General features: G+C 39.1%; 2 protein-coding genes across 2 annotated transcripts; one reads left to right on the plus strand and one right to left on the minus strand.

Moving 5' to 3' along the window:
- The first annotated feature begins 529 nt into the window (after positions 1 to 529).
- LOC127438801 (transcription factor 15-like) lies at positions 530 to 3,031 on the plus strand. Its single transcript, XM_051694654.1, has 2 exons — positions 530 to 1,246; positions 1,790 to 3,031. The coding sequence occupies exons 1-2, from the start codon at positions 752 to 754 to the stop codon at positions 1,820 to 1,822; spliced, it is 528 nt and encodes a 175-aa protein (XP_051550614.1). The 5' UTR covers positions 530 to 751; the 3' UTR covers positions 1,823 to 3,031.
- Positions 3,032 to 3,258: 227 nt separating this feature from the next.
- Positions 3,259 to 17,352, minus strand: LOC127438782 (eIF5-mimic protein 2-A-like). Its single transcript, XM_051694632.1, has 12 exons — positions 17,264 to 17,352; positions 16,639 to 16,711; positions 16,360 to 16,536; positions 16,173 to 16,267; positions 15,959 to 16,024; positions 15,737 to 15,872; positions 15,542 to 15,651; positions 12,486 to 12,656; positions 5,450 to 5,596; positions 4,379 to 4,517; positions 4,064 to 4,186; positions 3,259 to 3,964 (listed from the first exon to the last, which is right to left on the minus strand). The coding sequence occupies exons 2-12, from the start codon at positions 16,700 to 16,702 to the stop codon at positions 3,933 to 3,935; spliced, it is 1,260 nt and encodes a 419-aa protein (XP_051550592.1). The 5' UTR covers positions 16,703 to 16,711; positions 17,264 to 17,352; the 3' UTR covers positions 3,259 to 3,932.
- Between the last annotated feature and the right edge of the window lie 3,824 nt (positions 17,353 to 21,176).

The following is a 21,176-nucleotide window of genomic DNA, read 5'->3' on the forward strand; positions in this document are numbered from 1 at the left end:
TTTCAAATCTTATGTAAATGTCGGTGTCTTACAATGTCGTCTTTTTAAAAAAGCTGAATTTTTATAGTTATCCGTGTACTGCTGTGCATGCAAACGTGCTCACTGAGTGATCTGAGGCTGAACATTATCAGTTGCGAGGGATAAAATTAACCATTTACATTTATGCATTTGGCAAATGCTTTTATCCAAAGCAACTTACAGTGCTATATTACAGGTATATTTGATTAGTATCTGTGTTTTCCCTTGTAAATGAACCCATTACCTTGGCATTGCAAATGCCTACCAGTTGAGCTACAGGGACTCTGTAGAGTGAAGTGATAAAACAGGGTGTCATCTCAGAAAAAGTAGGTCAGATCACTTCAATACCACCTCAACATCCTGCTGACCTGCACCCTGAGGAGCAACTAATCCTACCTCTTGCCCAATATAACAGCCCAGAGGTGTAATAAACACCCAAACTCTTGTACGCATGTTTGTGTACACACTTATTTATATATCTTTGAACGTCCCCTTCTTTGGGGCTCCACCTGTCCAGCCTTTTCCACAGCCACATGGTGGCAGACAAATCCAGAAAGGGATCAGTCATTCAAGAAATGGCATGCTGAAGTGCCACGGGGCCATGGAAGATCTCCGGACACCGGATCAGACACAGCTGCCCCCCGGCTGCTATTTTCACTCAGCTTAAAGCACCATTGGCAGCCAGCATCTATGCCATGGACTACCCACAACAACCACTCTTACTCTGCACACCATGAAGTCCACCAGAGACGAGCATGGGCTTGCTCATGCACATCCCTCACACGACACCCAGAGCTTGTCCTCTGACCCCGATGAGCTTGACAGTGGCAGCGACAGCTCAGAGAAATCCACTGGTGCTGGGAGCCCCGTTCGGGGCCACAGGGAAGGGGGGAGGCGACGTGTGGGCCACAGACTAGCAGGTATGAGCAAACAGCGGCAGGCAGCTAATGCTCGGGAGCGAGACCGAACGCTCAGCGTCAACACCGCCTTCACGGCTCTACGCACCCTCATACCCACGGAACCGGCCGACAGAAAGCTGTCAAAAATTGAGACTCTGCGTTTGGCGTCAAGCTACATTTCGCACCTGGCAAATGTGCTTCTACTAGGAGAGGACTGCAGGGACGGGCAACCCTGCTTGAAATATCACAACATCTTACAAAACAACAACAACCTCAAAACCCCAGTCAAACCCATCTGCACTTTCTGCTTGAGTAACCAAAGGAAACTGGTGAGTCTCTAAAGGTGGCAAAACTTGTTTCAACTACCACCTGTTGAGTCTGAAAATATTGGAGTTCCTGACCATTTCCAGACATGATTATAATCCAGATTTTGGGCCAAAAGTCATTTGATTTCACATTGATTTGCCAGTCCTGAATTGTTCCCTTAGTGCTAGGGTATACATAGTTTTTCAGCATGCCATTACATTTTGTGCCAGGTTAAGCACTCTAGCCTTTTAAAAGTACACTCTTTTGACAGCAAGCCTGTACGGTTGACGCATGCACACTGTGAGTGCTTTGTGAATCTCTTGACTACAGTCAACAGCAGGCGCATGTGCAAAAGATGTCTAGATAAACTGGGCTGCACAAGGACTGTGCTTATGACTAAATTTGCTTCACATTTACTGTGCATGACATGTAGCGGCACACAGAAAACCGAAGTTGGCCTGTAACTGTTTATCATTCTCAAATCGAATAATGCATCACCATGCAATATCAACAAATGTCACATATAGTGTGCATTGCCTTTCTAATGACTATGTCTACTTCTGCAGCTAAGAGATGGGGAAAAGCACACAACTGCGTGACAGCAAGGGTTATCCAACTGACTGCTGCTACGTCCGAGCTTCCAAATGTTTACATGTAAAGAGACATCATCGCCTTGCACAAAGACAAGATATTCTGCTGTATATGTTTTTTTGTCCTAAAAGGACAGAGAACAAACACCAGTGAGAAGAATCTACAAATACTGCACTTTTTTGCGTTTACTATGTGTGTTGCATATGCATGTGTCCACCTTGTTTTGGTTAATGTAACCGGAGAATTATGTGTAAAGTTGCACCTGGTGGGAGGCTATTTCAGTATCAGATATAGGCTGTGTCTCGTTTGGAAGGATACGTCATCGAGACTGTCTCGTTTCAGAAAAGCGAGTAGGACACTTCGAATGCAGCGTTCGAATGCGATCTCTTCCAGGGAATTCTGAGGATGCATGAGGTGTATCCTTCGTGGGCACTCACAACCCACAATTCTTTGCTTCAACGGAAATGTCTAAAAAAAATATATATATAACTCCAATTTGCCCGTAAATATGATGTTCGAACTTAAGTAATGTTAATTCCCAAGTTGAAGTACCTCAGTAGATGGGTGCAGAGTATATATGTATAATTATATTAATATATAAAGTATTAGACTAAAAGTACACCTGTAAAATCTATTTTCTTTTCTCTTTACATCATTATAAATCTCCTAAAATTTACCTCATACATTCCCTTCCAAAGAGAATGTTACCCTCACTCAAAGCGCTCGCGCTTGTTAAAGAGTGACGTGCTGTCATAGCAACCAAGTTACGTTCCGTTTTCCTTTTGTCAAAGGCCGTCTCGTTTAAACAAGGACACTCGGTATACTGCAGCCTTCAAAGGACGCGTCCTACCTAGCACGCAGCCTTCGAAACGAGACACAACCACATCCCTTGCCGAGTGTCTCTCGCACGTCACATGTGCAAAATCAAATTCTAGTGCAAATATCATGCATTAATTGTACTTGAATTACTGAATCACAATACTATTGCCAGTAATTTGTCAATATTTGGACACATTTGTCAGACACCTCCCTGGTCAAAAATTATTTCTAAAAGTAATATGGCCTACCTCTAAAACTTTTTAAATGCAGAATACCATCATTTTGTAATACTTGAACATTGCCTTTTCCAAGTGGTCTTTTGCACATGCCAAACATCAAACAAGCTGCTATTTAATGATCAAGTATTTTTGTTAAAAAAAAAAAAAAAAAAAAAAAAAAAAAAATCCTGTATTCTGTGACATTTTTCCAAAACATTACAGTTATTTTTGAAAACATGTTTATCATGTAGTTTATACTGAGACGTGTTTTGTAGTGCCCCCTGGCGGTACATATTGCAAATGTAGCTTTAAAATGGTGGACCTACGAACAAAAAAAACAAAAACAAAACAAACAAAAAAAATAAAAAATAAAAAAAAATAGCAGAATGCAAGTAGAACACAAAGCATATACTTCTGATTTTTATTTCTTAAAAAAAGTCAATTAGTTATTTAGATTAAAGAAATTGGTGACATAAGATGGAGATACATCATAGAGAAGAGGTCAGGAGTCATTTAAGGGTCTTTATGGGGTGATAAGCAATTCGTTGTCAGCGCTGTACAATTTCATAGGCGGGAAACAGAACGCTGATGGATGTTATGAGAGCAGGACTTAAACCTTTGGCAATAACATCACGATGAGAGAGGTCTCTTCCTTTCTGGACAATGATCATGATGGGGCATAAGGTCATCAATACCATGTAGAAAAGGGCATCTTGAAAGCAAACAAGGCAGCCTGATCTAATTCAATGGAATGTCAATTCTAAAAGTAATCATTATAACAATAATAATAAATTAAGATGTCCTAACTGTCAACACTTAAAAGTTCCTTGAGTAAATCATTACAAATATTGACCACAACTTTTGTGCTATTTTAAGTGTAAACCTTAATATTAGAAAAATCTGTTAAAATTAACCATTTGTTATATTAAGCCCTTAAATGACATCTAAATGTTATGGAAAAACAGGAGGTAGAATCGAGGAAATAAAAAAAAGCGGCAAAAAAAAAAAAGAAAAAAGAAAAAAGAAAAGAGGGTGGGAATTAGACAAGCACTTCTGTAACAAAACATTCTGTTGACATGATTTAGTCTCCCTCCTCTTCCTCAGATTCAGACTCTGAAATAGACAGTGGTATAAATGAGCGAAGTCATGGGAATAAAAATATGTGGCAACAAATTAGACACTAGCAGGGTAAATACAAAATGAATTCCTTACCCTCCTCAGCGTTCTTCAGCCATTCTACAAACTTCTTCATCTGCTCGAGGAAGACGCTCTTTCCCTTGGCCATGTGGGCTTCTGTGTACCACTTCAAAATCACCTCCTCGCTCAAAACATCAGCTACAGGTAGACAAAAAAAAAAAAAAAAGATGAAAATCTTTAGCCATAAAAACAAACCATTCAACTTCAAACACAGACATAAACAACAGTGTTGTACCAGTTAGGCAACATTTTTGTAAAAAAAATATCACTGTGCAATGGACATTGGGCTTAAGTGCATTGTTTTGAAAAGGTCAGGTACAGAGGACACACCTTTGTAAAGAAGAACCACGATCTTCTGGAAGGCCTTCATGAAATGGATATTGTCGTAGCAGTACTCCTGGATCTTCAGCAGGAGGGTGAGCTCAGACAGGCCCTGGGAGGTGAAGGCCTTCAGCAGTGGGCTGTATTGCTGCAAAGTGAGTTACCAGAAATTACAACTAGTAGCTAGATACATTTTTAGTTTAGAACAAGGGGTTGCAGGCATTTATGTATCACCACCATCTATCTTTAAGGAAAACACATAGTCAGTTTTATAAAAGTTCTATCTGGAAGTTTGGCTGAAAGAAGGCATATACTTTTCATAGTCTTTTTATTTTTCAAAATTACTGGTCCAACACAGGGGTCTTCAACCATTTTCCGCCCAAGGACCCCTTGGTGGGTAGAGAAACAGAGCCGGGACCCCGGTTACATATTGTATAAAACTGAGTGTTGCGTTTTATGCCTATAAAAACGTGGGTGGTAGGCTACCATATTATTGTATGTATACTTCATGATGTTTACATTGCAAAGCCATTGAAATAATCATTAAATGCTGCCCTGCTGAAAAGACCAGCTAAAACCAGCATAAGCTGTTTGGCTGGTTCTAGCTGGTCGCCCAGCCTGGTCATAGCTGGTCAGGCTGGTTTTAAAGGGGTTTTGAACCATTTTTTAGCTGAAAAGTGTTCAAACCCCCTCTGAAACCAGCTAACTGACCAGCCTGGCTGGGCAACCAGCTAAAACCAGCTTAAGATGGTTTTAGCTGGTCTTTTCAGCAGGGATGTACAGCAAGGGTCTGCAACATTTGACATGAAGTGACATTTTTAAATTCCTCTGTAAATCCCTGTGCCAAACCTCCTCCTCCGCTGTCGCTCGTGAGCGATTATTACAAATGCCACCAATGGTGGATCAAACAATAATTTGCGGACGCCCTGCAGTACCACTGCGGACACCCTGTTGAAGACCCTTGATCTAACATATATAAAAAATAAATAAATTGACAACTAAGCCACGCTAGCCATAGTGGCAAAACAAATTTGTGGGTAAAATATTCTTTGATTATTTTCCTTTGGGCTGCATTCACACCTTCAAGTGTTTGATAGCTTGCTCGGTGACGAGCTCCTCCTTTTTATTCCACTCGACGCAGCTCATGACGCTGGTCCACACAATGCAGATCATTGTCTGCTCCGAGATGTCAGTTTTCTTCATCTCCTCGCGAACGTAGGTAATAATCTGTGGAACGTCAAGAGAAAACACATTAGCATTCTTCACAGCCACAAATTGCTAAGCATAAAATGTACCATAACATCTACCAAGCTCATTCTAATATAAACTGGTGTCTAGACAAACTGGGAAAATGTAAAAAGTGTCTAGCTTAACCCTAAAACAGGCAATGTGCACCACAAGATGTATAATCTTTAGTTTCTTATAGGGGGTATGATAAGTTCTCTCACCCAATCTTATCATTTATCATAGTTGGGTCTGTTTTGAGTATGTGGGTCACATGACATGGTTCAAATTTTCTGTGATCGTTAAGCAAGCATGACCTAAAAGAGGTCGACCGATACATCGGTTCTGCCGATTAATCGGCACCTATAACAGATTTCTGGAACTATTGGTCATCGGCAAAATCCACACCGATCGTTTTCCCCCGTTGCGTCCGGTGCTGGTGGGAAGGGTCCACTGTCGTTATACAGTATGAGAGTGGTCTCTAGAGGCTAAATAAAAACTCACTTCACTGATGCCTTGTGGTGTTTGTTTTGACACGTGAAAGCAAATTAATATCTTCATGCAGCCGAGAGACACGTATAAACAAATCAGAAACACATCTGATTTTAATCTAAAAAAAAATGTTCTCACTGTAATACGATGACTTCATCGATCACATTCTTGAGCTAAAAAAGACAAGCGTTCGGTGTGAACAGCCCCTTACAGTTGGTGGAGGTCTTTGGCCGTTGCGTCTTGCTCTCTTATAAGCGTTTCTCAGATTAAGCGAGTTGCTTAAATGCTTTGTTCAACTTGGAAATGTGTGTCTCGAGATCCTCGTATTCGGTTCCAGTCTGTTGTGTTCCGTCTGTTTGTACAGCCCCTGGCCTGAGCTCATATTCTGAGCCACTTCACCACAGAGTTCAGCCAAATACCACTGCTATCTGTAAATATTGCTACCCTACATACAACTGTACTGAATAAAAAACAAAGTGCTATTTCGTTGTTATTATAGCTTGAGTCTGGGGCATACTGTGGCATCAGTGCGTCCCAATACCCAACCCCCCCCCCCCACCCACCTACTAAAACGTATTTATTTAATGCACATTAGCTGAAAATGAAATGCTCTTTTTTAACAGCCAGGATAAAAATGTTCTATGCAATAATATAAAGGTGCTGAATGGTTTATGTATTTATTGCTCCCTCTTGTGGACTAAGGAAACAACATCAATTTAAATCAGCTGACTTCAAAATTTGAATATTAGTTTATATATATTTATTATTATTTATATATTTCATTAAAAAAAGTACAATACATTTTCATGGTTCAGTCAGTACTGTTTATTTTAAAGTTCAGCACTATTTTACTTTGTGTTATTTTTTCATTCAGTATCAATTTTAAAAACTATCAGTTGATTAATCCACTATCAATCCACCTCTAACCTAAAACCAACATGGCTGACCATGGTGCATGACATGCTGACTTTGTGAAAATAATTATATATTAATCTTACTTTTCTTCAGTAAAAAAAAATAAAATTAAACTGCTAATATTAGTTTTGAACATTGTCTTACAGGGATGATGCACAGATTTTAAAATCAAATTTAAGACTTTAAGACCTTTTTAAGACTTGATCAAATAAAATTAGTATGGTATGTCCATAACAAATCATATTAAAATTGCTTTATCTACCAATATATCAACACATGTTGTATCATGAATACATCATGATGGCGCCACGAATGGCCGCCTCGGTGTGGAGCGCTTCTATTGTTTTGTTGTTTTTGTTTGTTTGTCCTGTGTTTAGTAACCTGGTTCCAGTCAGTTTTACCAGAGACGAACTGCTGAACATTCGACAGCATATACCAGTCAATCTTTTCCCGGATTTTTAATATTCGGATGTTTTGTTTGACATTTTAGTCGGAGGTGCGGCTGTGTTGTTTAAACGCGCTATGAGACGCAGGCGAGGGAGACGAGCAGGCGCGCTGGTCAAGCTCCATCGGCGGGGCTTTCGAACAACGCTGCCAGGCATTCATCTTGTGAATCTCCGCTATCTTCCTAACAAAACGGACGAACTACATCTCACCTGCACAAACAAGGATTTTTCAACCTCTGCTGCCTTGTGCTTCACAGAAACCTGGCTGAGTGAAGCCATTACAGACAGCGCATTACATCTACCGGGCTTTCAGCTGTTCAGAGCAGATCGCATCGTGGAGTTAACGGGGAAAACGAGAGGCGGTGGAACATGCTTTTACATCAATGAAAGTTGGTGTACAGATGTAACAACGTTAAAAAAGATGTGCTGTCCTAATTTGGAAGCACTCTTTATTAACTGTAAGCCTTTCTACTTACCGCGGGAGTTCTCCTAGTTTATTCTGGTGAGTGTGTATATCGCACCAAACGCGTGTTTGAATGCAGCGCTGCAACAGCTGACTGATCAAATCACAGACACGGAACAACAATACCCAGACTCAGTTATTATTATTCTTGGGGATTTTAACAAAGCAAACCTCACACGTGAACTGCCCAAATACAAACAGTACATTACATGCCCAACCAAAGACAGAAATATTCTGGATCACTGCTACACAACAATAAAGGATGCATATCGCTCTGTTCCTAGAGCAGCTTTGGGACTATCTGATCACTGTCTGGTTCATCTTCTTCCAACCTACAGACAGAAATTAAAATCTGCTAAGCCTGTAGTAAGGACTGTAAAGAGATGGACCAACGAAGCAGAGCTGGAACTACAAGCCTGCTTTGACTGCACTGATTGAAGTGTTTTTGAGGCTACAGCCACAGACCTGGACGAGCTCACAGATACCGTTACATCATATATCAGTTTCTGTGAGGATATGTGCATTCCTACTAGGACTTATTTAACATTTAACAATGACAAACCATGGTTTACAGCGGAACTCAGGCAGCTTCGTCAGGCCAAAGAGGATGCTTACAGAGTTGGGGATAAAGTCTTGTATAATTAGGCCAGGAACACACTGAATAAGGGAATCAGAGTGGCTAAAAGAAGATACTCTGAGAAGCTGAAAAACAAGTTTTCAGTTAACGACCCTGCATCAGTGTGGAGTGGCATGAAACAACTTACGAATTACAGGACTCCTACCCCCAACCCTGTGGTGGACCAACAACTGGCTGATGCCCTGAATGTGTTCTACTGTAGATTTGAAAGGCCCAATCTCACACCCTACACCCACTCCGACCTTCACTTCACACAAACACCAACACCTCCTGTATCCCCCCTCCTGCTACTCAACCTGCACTTAAGATCTGTGAAGATGATGTGACCACGTCTTTCAAACACCAAGGATAAGGAAAGCACAGGGCCCAGATGGCATTTCACCTGCATGTCTTAGATCCTGTGCTAAGCAGCTGGCCCTTATCTTCACACAGATCTTCAATAGATCACTGGAGCAGTGTGAAGTCCCATGCTGCTTCAATCGTTCCACTATCATCCCCATCCCAAAGAAACCAAAAATCACAGGACTTAATGACTACAGACCTGTCACCCTGACGTCTGTGGTTATGAAGTCATTTGAGAGACTGTTGTTGGCCCACCTGAAGGACATCACTGGACCCTTTCTAGATCCCCTTCAATTTGTTTATCGAGCAAACAGGTCTGTGGATGATGCAGTCAACATAGGATTGCATCATATCCTGCAACATCTGGACAGACCAGGGACATATGCAAGGATCCTTTTTGTGGACTTCAGTTCGGCTTTCAACACCATCATCCCAGTTATTCTCCGAACTAAATTACACCAACTCTCTGTTCCCACGTCTATCTGTCAGTGGATTACCAGCTTTCTGACAGACAGGCAGCAGCTTGTGAGACAGGGGAAATTCACTTCCAGAACCTGTACAATCAGCACTGGTGCCCCCCAGGGATGTGTGCACTCCCCACTACTCTTCTCCCTCTACACCACCTACTGCATTGCCAAGGACCCCTCTGTCAAGCTCCTGAAGTTTGCAGACGACACCACTGTCATCGGCCTCATCTGAGATGACAATGTGTCTGCATACAGAAGGGAGGTTAAACAGCTGGCTGTCTGGTGCAGTCAAAACAACCTTGAGCTGAACACGCTCAAAATGGTGGAAATGATTGTGGACTTTAGGAGGAACTCCCCAACACTGTCCCCCCTCACCATTCTAAACAGCACTGTGGCAGCAGTGGAGTCATTCAGGTTCCTGGGCACCACCATCTCACAGGACCTGAAGTGGGAGACCCACATTGACTTCATTGCGAAAAAGCCCAGCAGACGTTGTACTTCCTTTGCCAGTTGAGGAAGTTCAACCTGCCACAGGCGCTGCTGATACAGTTCTACTCAGCGGTCACTGAGTCGGTCCCTTGCACTTCAATAACTGTCTGGTTTGGTTCAGCTACAAAATCAGACATCAGAAGAATACAAAGGACAGTTCAGACTGCTGAGAGGATTATTGGTTGCCCCTTGCCCCCCCTTCAAAAACTATATACTTCTAGAGTGAGGAAAAAGGCAAGAAAAATCACTCTGGACCCCACTCACCCTGCTCACTGCCTTTTTGAACTGTTGCCTTCTGGCCCACGCTTCAGAGCTCTGAGCACCAGAACCATCAGGCACAGGAACAGTTTTTTCCCCAAGGCTATCCATCTCGTGAACAGTTAAAACTGCCCCTTGAGCAATAATTAATGTGCAATACACAGCTTAGTCTTTTTATTATCCAACACATCCTACCTCTTCTGCCATTACATTCCCTTGCACTGTAAATAACTGATTTGTATTTAGATTTGCACTACCTATGTGTGTGTGTGTGTGTGTATATATATATATATACACACACACACACATACAGTTGTGCTCAAAAGTTTGCATACCCTGGCAGAAATTGTGAAATTTTGGAAATATGACTGATCATGCAAATAAAAAAAAAAAAATGTCTTAAGGATAGTGATCATATGAAGCCATTTATTATCACATAGTTGTTTGACTCCTTTTTAAATCATAATGATAACAGAAATCACCCAAATAGCCCTGATCAAAAGTTTACATACCCCTGAATGTTTGACCTTGTTACAGACACACAAGGTGACACACACAGGTTTGAATGGCAATTAAAGATTAATTTCCCATACCCGTGGCTTTTTATATTGCAATTAGTGTCTGTGTATAGTCAATGAGTTTGTTAGCTCTCATGTTGATGCACTGAGCAGGCTAGATACTGAGCAATGGGGAGCAGAAAAGAACTGTCAAAAGACCTGCGTAACAAGGTAATAGAACTTTATAAAGATGGAAAAGGATATAAAAAGATATCCAAAGCCTTGAAACTGCCAGTCAGTACTGTTCAATCACTTATTAAGAAGTAGAAAATTCTGAGATCTCAATACCAAGTCAAGGTCAGGTAGACCAAGAAAGATTTCAGCCACAACTGCCAGAAGAATTGTTCAGGATACAAAGAAAAACCCACAGGTAACCTCAGGAGAAATACAGGCTGCTCTGTATAAAGACGGTGTGGTTGTTTTTTTTTGCATGATCAGCCCTGTTTTCAAAATCAATGCCACAAATTCTGCCAGGGTATTTTATTTAATTTTAATTATTTTTTAAAAGTCTTGTTGCTGTTTTTGTATTGTTGTGTACTGGAAGCTCCTGTCACCAAGACAAATTCCTTGTATGTGTAAGCATACTTGGCAATAAAGCTCATTCTGATTCTGACATACGAATAAGAATTTACGAGTTTACATATATACATTAGTTTTTAAAATTGATATATTGAATGTGTTAAAAATGTTCTTAGAATTGTTTTTACTGTGATGGGCACAGACACAGTGGTAACAATAAGCCAAATTTCAAATAATAACCAAAAATAAAAAACAAAAAAGATTTGGTGCAAACGCAGGACTTGTCAACAAGCCAGGGACTCTTAATTTTGAAATGTCTGTACACCCAGTTGCTCAAAAACAGATAAGGGAAATAAAATATGCACTCTTACAAACATCTACAACTTATTACTATATACAAACTGTAAAATAAACATGGTCATAAAACAAAAATAAGCAGTAATTAACAGATTTTGAACTGCTCTGAAACCGCTGGAAACACTATCATGAGCTCCTTGCGTGCTTGGAGAATGTGCAACAGTGCCACGTCTTCACTTTGAAACGTGGAGCGCATAAAGACTATAGATTTAATTAAATCACAGCCTTTTCCAGTTTATTACATTCGGTCATATTGCGATTCCTGTTTTCTGTCCCTAAATTTAAGACCTCTTTGAATGATAATTAAGACTTTTGCTATACCATTTAAGATCCTCAAGACTTTTTATGTCCTTAAATTTTGAAAACTGAATTTAAGACATTAAGACTTTAAGGACCTGCGGGAACCCTGGTCTTAAGATTCAGAAGAAAATGTTGTTCATGCTGTTATTTAACACATTTTGAAGTGTCTGTATCCCCTGAAATATGTTTCCAGATTGAGGGAACAAAAAGAGTTAATCCACAATATTGCACATATACATTACACTTACACGTCATACATGCAACCTTAAAGCTAATTTTTCTCAGTCACACACACATGATATGTTTTAAAATAAGAGGGGACATCAGAAACTTATTTTTTGCATCAAAAAACAGAAATATTGATGACTTTGGCTTTTTTTGTACCTTAATAGGGCAACATATCCTGGGAAATACAACATCAAATCTAAAATATAATCTATATAAAAGATTTCAAATTCCTTAATTGTTACTTAAATCCAAATTATATAAAAAGTAACATGAAATGATTGTTTGCTAATCATTTACCACTCTTGCCTGTTTTAGGGTTAATTCCACTTAATTTACCTTGTGTATTTGGTAACTAATATACTGAAATCTTAAGTAAACTAAATATAAAAGGCATAAGAGATATGGTGACGGCATTTACTCACGTCTTTTAGGGTCTCGCCACGGGACATCTGCTCCTGCAGTTCTTTCTGAAGCTCTTTGCGGGCTCCAATGGACTGCTGATTACGAGCGAAGTCCGAGAGCTCCTTCAACCCAGCGTCTGTGAAATATTTCGAGAAGTGTTCGCAACTACGCTTGTTGGCAGGGAACAGCTCCTGTTTTGAGAGGTAAAGAGTCCAGTTACATTTGAGCACATCTCAAAGTTACTCGAGAAAATGGAGGAAAAAAATAATAATAGAAAGCTTTATATATACACACAAAAAACATGTTGAAGCAACAATGCAATAAAATTTAACACCCAAAATAAATGCTGCATCGAAAGTTCAGGGCTAAAGTTGTGGTCACGCTACACTTCGCACTCCACTCGCTTCCATTCATACACATCAGAACGCAGTACACCCGTTAATGCAAGCTCATGCGAAGAAATTTAGCATTCTGCTCTGTATAAATCTGGTTGTACACTGGACGAGAAGTGTCACAGGTAGGATGGGACGTGTTGATGTAGTGCAGGAGGCTGTCCAAAGATGTGAATCTAATCATGGCACAAATGTTATGAAGGTTTTTGTACTTCAATAATGAACAAAGTGACATTGATGAGTTTGCAGGTTAGTGAATGAAACTGGTCAAACTGAACAATTAGAAATGATGACGTGTTTTATGCAATTTCTCTATACGAATGTTTCATTCAAGTCGTCAACACACAAAACAACATACTTGCAAGTGAAAATACATTGTGTAGGCCAAGGGTCTTCAACCATTTTCAGGCCAAGGACCCCTTGATGGGTAGAGAGATGGAGCAGGGTCCCCAGTTACATATTGTATAAAACTGAGTGTTGCGTTTTATGCCTATAAAAACGTGGATGGTAGGCTACCATATTATTGTATGTATACTTCATGATGTTTGCATTGCAAAGCCATTGAAATAATCATTAAATGCTGCCCTGCTGAAAAGACCAGCTAAAACCAGCATAAGCAGGTTGTCTGGTTTTAGCTGATCACCCAGCCTTGTCACAGCTGGTCAGGCTGGTTTTAAAGGGGTTTTGAACACTTTTTTTTTTTTTAGCATGTCAGGCTGGTCTTAGCTGGCCAGGGTGGTCTTTGTTGGTCAGGATGGTCTTGGCTGGTCTCCCAGCCTGACCAGTTAAAGTGTTCAAACCACCTTTGAAACTAACTGACCAACCTGGGCGACCAGCTAAAACAAGCCAACCAGCTTAAGATGGTTTTAGCTGGTCTTTTCAGCAGGGATGTACAGCAGGGTCTGCAACATTTTTGAGATGAAGTGACATTTTTAAATTCCCCTGTGCCAAACCTCCTCCAAAAAGAAAGAAAACAGACAGACAGAAAAACAGACAGACCCTGTCCATGCAGAATAAAACAACTTTTATAAGGTTACTAAAATGGAGTCTTCATCTAATGTGAATGATCGATTTTATACATATATTTTAAAATTACTGTTGATTTCATTGAGTAAAAATTTGTAATGAGGAAAACAATGACTGAGTGCACATTGAATTATGTTGATTTGAGTCACCCTCGTGTGTGTGGAACTTTAAGGACCATGTATGCCAGCTTGATAATCTCAGCGGTAACTATTTATTTACACCAGGCAAGTACGCTATTGTTCTGAAAGCTGACTTGTCATCTGCTCAACCACACAGCGTGACCAATGCAAAGCAGACGCGTTTTCTCACATGACCCTCCACTGCAGCGCTGCTTAACCTGATGTGTCACGCTTTGAGCGGCTCGTGATGAGCAGTGGTCGGGTGAAGGGTTTGTCCGGGCTGTGCGCTTCTGCTGACTAGCGCTGTTTAGTCACAATTTAAGATTTGGCATGCAGCTGCGAAGGACTTCAACACATCGATAATTCATACTCCTGTCTCTTACGTGCGAGTGATTATTACAAATGCCACCAATGGTGGCTCAAACAATAATTTGCGGACCCCCTGCGGTATCACCGTGGACCCCCTGTTGAACATACATGGTGTAGGCTATATGGAAGATACACTTACACAATATATCATCCAGTGATGGCTACAGTAAATAATCAATGTACTTTCATAACGATTTGGGTTGAATTTAATAGAAAACCATGCGAGTTGCACTGCAGAATTTTGAGCAGCCTCCAGAGTCATAGCTGGGCACCGCTGACAGACCTTCATAGCAAATAATGAATTCAAATTTTTGAACGTGCCTTGTTGTCTGCCATACATATCCGGCATGCGACCCCCTTTAGAGTTCAAGTTTGGTGAACTCTGACCTGCAAATTTGAATAACGAGAAGATGTGACCAATAGAAGACTCCTCGGAGAATGACCTCTTGGCTCAATACAAAATCGCAACACTGCATGCGTTTGTTGAGGGAAAGTGATTATACTGTGTACTCTAACATTGATGATATGATTTTTTGTGATTTATTATTACAACCAGGAGCCCTTAAGTGTGACATCTGTCCATTGCACTGTCTAAAATAATTTGCGCCAAATTAAACTACAAATCATTTGAAATAAAAGGAATTTTACCCCCTTATTCTAATTACCGTAATGCATCCAAACATTTAACTTTTAATATTCACTTGTTTTCAATGGTTCATTACTGCAATAGTCAACTGTATAATATTAACATGTTAAATTAAGCGCCTTTCCCACACTTCAAGTTCGCTTTAAAATAGAAAGAAAACAAAACTGAACAACAGAAAACAGCCATATAAAGCTAATCTAAAAATAACATTAAAAAAAATAAAAATAGAGGTAGGAAAAAAAGTGTAAAGTTTTTAATTGGGACTTGATAGCAGAAATCAAGCAAAATGCTATGAAGCAAAATTATATACACACACACACACATATATATATATATATATATATATATATTACAATGGTTTAAATTAAAATCAGCTCAAATAAAAGGCAATACTAAGGGAGTACTACTATGATGTATAAAAACTTTACAATGTATTTATTTATTTATTTATTTTTTGATAAAAATAGGGCCAGGACATTTTCTTGACAGGTTTTGTGAGAATCACCCTAAGGTATGATATTTACCATCAGCCTGTTGTCCATGCCAACTTTACGCAGGCTAGCAGCAACTGAGTTGATGTCTTTCTCGTTGATCCAAGATTTGAACAGTTTCACAGCGAAGGCGGCAGACACACCTGCAATGAAACAAGTCAGTTTACAAATTCTTCACTCGGAAAGTACTGCAAATTCAATACACTAATAAACAAAATTTCGCATTACCTTCCTTGACCAAGTTCTCATTAAAGAGGCTGCTCAGGATGGAGGCTGATATATTGCCATTGGCCAGCAGGATTCCAGTAAGCATGGCCAACTTATTCCTCTCTGACTCAGTGAACCCTTTTAAAAACAGCAACAGCTGAGGGAAAGAGAAAAAGTCAAGGTCTTGAACCGCAAATAAATCCTCGGTACAGTCGCATATTTGATCAACCATTGTTTCTTTACCTTCTTAATCTCTTCTTCAAACCCTTTCTCCAGGTACTTGTAACGCCTGATCAGCTTGTTAAAAACCTACAAGGTTCAACGAGGAAAAGCGTGTCGAAACATATATATATTTGGACACCTGACAAGTCATGGCGATATCAAATTCAGAAGAAGCTCAAATGCGCAAGACTACTTCCAGATATAGGACGGCCAGGTAGCAGGTAATGGCGAATACCTGAGCGTAAGCCTGCATGGTCTCCAGGTCTTCACTTGCCGTGAAGAGGCAGAACTCAGTACGAGTCATGTCATCAGATAGAGTACCACCTGGGGCTGGAAAGAAAATGTTAAGACAATCAGTATGATGTAAAAGCACCATTTTTTATAATTCCCTGACATTTCCAGGTTTTCCAAGAGTGGCTTACCCAGCATTCCTCCAGCCACCAGGATGTCGAAGAGTGTCTCAGCATACCGGCGGTAGTCGAGTTTGGCGCCAGAGGCATCGAGGAACTTTGCAACCGCTTCCAAATCAGTGCCAGTTTGGTTCAAGCCTTGAACGATACTTTCTTGAAACAGAGTAGGGTCAAATCTCTCCTTTTCATCTGTGGAGAAAGGAAAAAGTTAAATTTTTCAAATGGAAGGTAAGCACTTTTTTAAAAAGACACCCAAAAAGCTATTATAATGCGTTCCTGTAGGCAACTTACCTCTTTTCCGAGTTTTGAAACGCTGGCCGGTAAGCGTTGGCTTTTGCTGCTTTTGATTATTCATAAAAGACACCTGTGAAGAAAAAAAAAAAAAAAAGTTAAGTGTTTGGATGTATAATTCTATATAACTGTTTTCAAGTTTCATTTTTAAGGGAAGCAGCTGGTAACCCCGTCACTTACCAGCTGCTAACTCTTAATAACCAAAGCCTTAAAATTACAAATTAATTTAGGCTTTTGTTTCGTTTTTGTTTGTTTGCAACCGGCCCTGAACTGCAACTCACACGCCGGTCTCGCGCTGAAGCTAAGCTAACCGGCTAATTTAAGGCCTAAACTGCCTAATTGCCCTCTCAAAATGACAAATACCGTAATTGTTGTTAATCTGATATACATACGAGCTAAATGGTAGCAGTTTGATTGCATAAAAAGGAGACATGTAAACAAAATGAAGGGGTTCTTTTATTTAGCCCATCTCGCTGCTAGTAGGTCGCGAGCACCACCGTCATGATTTAAACAGCTGATCGCAACCTGAGCCAAAAAATGCGCCATCCATCAAAAACACCAACAACGAATCAACCTTGATCTTTATACGTTTATTAGATGTGTTTGAAACAAATGGAGAGCTTACCGAAATTAATGCAGATAAAAAACGGCTTTTTGAACCAAAGAACAATGCAGGTCCGAACCCAACAAGCAATTTTCCCGAATGGCAAGAGATTGTCGTTACTGCGCATGCGCCGAAGAAGGGGGTGGGGGGGGGGTGAACAATGGATCAGTCGATTTCAGGGGAGTGAGAATGTAATATCGGGTCGATAATCGAGAAAATATGAGTCTTTATACATCTAATACACTTATTAGGAAATTTAATGAGTTGTATATTATCGAGTACTTTTTGACTGGTGAAAAATATATTCGTGTTACAATATATGTGCAAGTTGATAAAATACAGTCACCCCTCTAGCTCATTTTGATTTGAATTCCTAATGTCGGTCATACCATTGTAATGATGAGGGGTGTGATGTCTTTTATCGCAGAGTGCAAACCATAAAACGCGTTCAGTTCAGTCGGGTCATTACAATAGCTATTTTATTTGCAAACTTTTGTACACTTATGTAATTCTACACACTATACATTTTAGTTTTCCTAATAAAATACAAGACTATAAGAAATGTAAAAGTATGCTGAATGAAAAAGTAATGCCTTTTTATTACTTTATGTTATCGTGTCCGCAGGGGCCCTCATCTCCTGCCAGTTTTTTTAAAATAAAATGAAAATAATCTATTTTGGTACATCAACACACTGACACTTTCAAATCACAATAAAAGAAGATTTTATGACATGAAAGCTGCACTATGACATTTTTATACGCAATGTAACATGTAATAATAGATAATAATAGTTTCGCTGTGGATTGATAGTAGGCCTAATGACCTTGCTCAATGTATTATTATTTTTTTTTTCTCAAACAAAATTAGTCACCAAGCTCTCCCAGCAAAAAGGCCAAAAACGTTCTCAAGTAAAAAGGTCTGCATTCTGAAAGTGTCTAATAAAAAGGTTCTTTAATTAACAGCAATATGGGAATAAATACAAATGTTCTGGCAAAAGCTTTCTTCATATTTTCTTTTTCTCACATTAAATCACTGCAAGGGTGTAGGTTTGGTTTAAAAGTTGGTAGAGACATATTGCAAAGATAATCTTAAAAATGTTGGTATCAAGAAAATGTGAGACAGTCAGTCTGGTAATATAGGCAAAATAACATTATTACCTCATATAACAAGTTTAATTTCTTATTTCTCTGCCTCCTCCATATTAAATATTAGCCTTTTTTAAAAGAATTTCTAAAGAATAAGCAAATTAAGAACTGACCGCTAGGGCTGTACGGTCAGGAGGAAAAATGTGATATGCTATAAACTTGGATAATGTGTCAGCAACAAAGGGTAGAGTAACTTAATTAGAGTAAATTAACAATTTATATGTGCAAAATGACATCACAAGATAAACAAATTATGGGCAGAATGGAGCATTGACATTTTTCCCCACTTTCTGCTTTCCAAATCTCCTCACTCTCACATATTTATTTTATTTTTTTCTCATTTTGCTTATTTATATGTACCTTCTGAACAAATTAGGCTTCAGGCTTAGCCTACAACTAATGCATTTTATATCACAAATGCCTTATTTTATTGACAAAACATTATTTTTCCATCTATCCCGATGTTCTTTTCCAATGTGCAAAATAAAACATTTAATGGGAGTTACACTATAGCATTTTAAAATCCTGCACCTCTGGCACAATCATTAAAATTTTAAGGTGTCTTCCTCAAGAGGGCGTTTATTCCAGCCAAAATAGCAGAATCCTCCATTGAGCTGCATGCAGAACTCTGGATATTTTTGACTTAGACAGGAAACATTTGTACACAAAAAGTATGCTTGTTTAAATATATTAATTTCAAGGATTGGACATTAGGTACCAATTGAAATCTTTGTAATTTACAGAAAATATATTTTTTTAAATCGTACAAACAACTGTGATTGATGCACCCTGAACATCCCTGAGAAAAGTAACTGGTTCCACGTGATAACATCATTTATGCGCATCTTCAGAAGATGCAGGACAATAATTTACAAATGAATAATTATACTAAGGACCTTAATAGTTGTTAAAATGAAAATAAAAAACATATTATAAAGTTAAAGTATTTTCTGTGTGGTAAAATTGTCCAAATGTTGTTTGGGACATTTCAGATTTACTGAAAGTTAGTAGGGACATGTCCCTACCATCCCTACCTAAATCTACGCCAATGAGTCACTGGTCCAAATATGAGTACTTCCCAAATAAATAGCAGGGCCGGCCCCGACTCTGTGGGCACCCTAGGCAAGATTTTAGATTGAAATATCCCTGAAACATAGTATATTTGATGTTGTCTCGATATAGTCAACATTTCAGTTAAAAATGACAATGCGTGGCAAGTGCGAGTCTGATGAAACAAGTGTTGTATTTAATAATTTGCAGAGTTGGGGAACATACTTTTTAAAAGTGTACATTCAGTATTGATATTTCTAACTGCAGAGCAATCTGTAAATCTTTTTCACATGCATACAGCGCACACGCAGAGAACAAACAAGCGGGCAAGTGAGTGAGAGTGAGAATGTGTAAAAAAGTGGGTGCTCTCAGCCAGAATAATCACATTAAGACAGCTTTACAAATGAAAACTGATGCGCAGTATCAAATACACAGAATTAATAATCTTAACTGTAGAGAGCATATCAATATGAGGATAGCCAAATCCTAGACATTTTTAGGCAATTTTGAAATCCTGGCTGGATGCTTCCTTCTACCTTCTCTTTTGTGTTTGTGTGTTTTCTTACAGAAAGCGGTAGACACTGAGGTTATGTCAATGTGTTGATCAAATGCTTTAGGCTAACAGACGAGGTCAGAGTTTCCTTCTGATAGATACACAATTTAGACCCTGGACCCACCTACACAGGTGAATATAAAGCTCAGGGAGAACACCATAAAGACACCAAACCTCAGCCTGGAGCATCCTGATCATCTCGACAAACCGAGGCAACATGGCCCGAGAGCTTCCTTCTCTATTCTGCTGTTGGTTGGCATTGTCCAGGCGTCTCCTCTCATTTTAAGACCCTGTCTAGTTTCTCTCTGCACTTTAATGAGCAGCATTCCTCATATGAGTCATTTTAAACCTTTCTATTTACATCGCCAGGAGCAGATGACTGAAGATTTGATTTTTACAGAGCCAGAAATTTTAGACATCTCTACAATGATTTTGAACTCCAACAATGGTCAGACAGTTTAAGGCAATGATTACTTTGACAAATTAAGGGCATGTTTCTAAAATGTAAAATTCAGATCCAGATTTATACATATATTGTGTTATTGGTCTGGTTGAAAGGTGAAGGGTTACAGAAAACCATTCTTAAATGCTGGAATCATCTGTAGCATGATTCGCCATTGTAAAGTTATAATATTTGAAGCTGTTGTCACTTACAATGTAACGAGTACCTTGTAGTGAAGCTGTCTATAAATGCTATATATTGTAAATATTGCTGCCTGAGTAAAAAAAAGGTCTCTTTCTACCTTCTCTTTTGTGTTTGTGTGTTTTCTTACAGAAAGTGGTAGACACTGAGGTTAAGTCAAGGTGATGATCAAACGCTCTGTGGATCTGTTAACTGAAAAATGTTCTGACCAGTGTCTCTGTTCAGTGTTGCTTTTGATTATAAAACGATTTTATTAGAGTTCAATTGGTGCAAACCAGCATGATCTTGCACATTACTGTGTGATTCATTTAGGCTTCATTTTAGGCTAAATTCAGATTTTTTGTTATATAAATGGTTTGATGGTGTTCAATTACTAAATACATTTTATCAAGCTAAAATTTTTTATCAATCTTTTTTCAGCATGTTTCAGAATAAGCTGATAACAAAGTAACTTTTTGTCTTTATATAAGTTAATATGTAACAAAGTAAAAAAAAAAACACAGCATGCATTTTTTTCATGCATTCCTCTATGTTAACCGTTT

This window comes from Myxocyprinus asiaticus, chromosome 50 (assembly GCF_019703515.2).
Source record: "Myxocyprinus asiaticus isolate MX2 ecotype Aquarium Trade chromosome 50, UBuf_Myxa_2, whole genome shotgun sequence".
NCBI lineage: Eukaryota > Metazoa > Chordata > Actinopteri > Cypriniformes > Catostomidae > Myxocyprinus > Myxocyprinus asiaticus.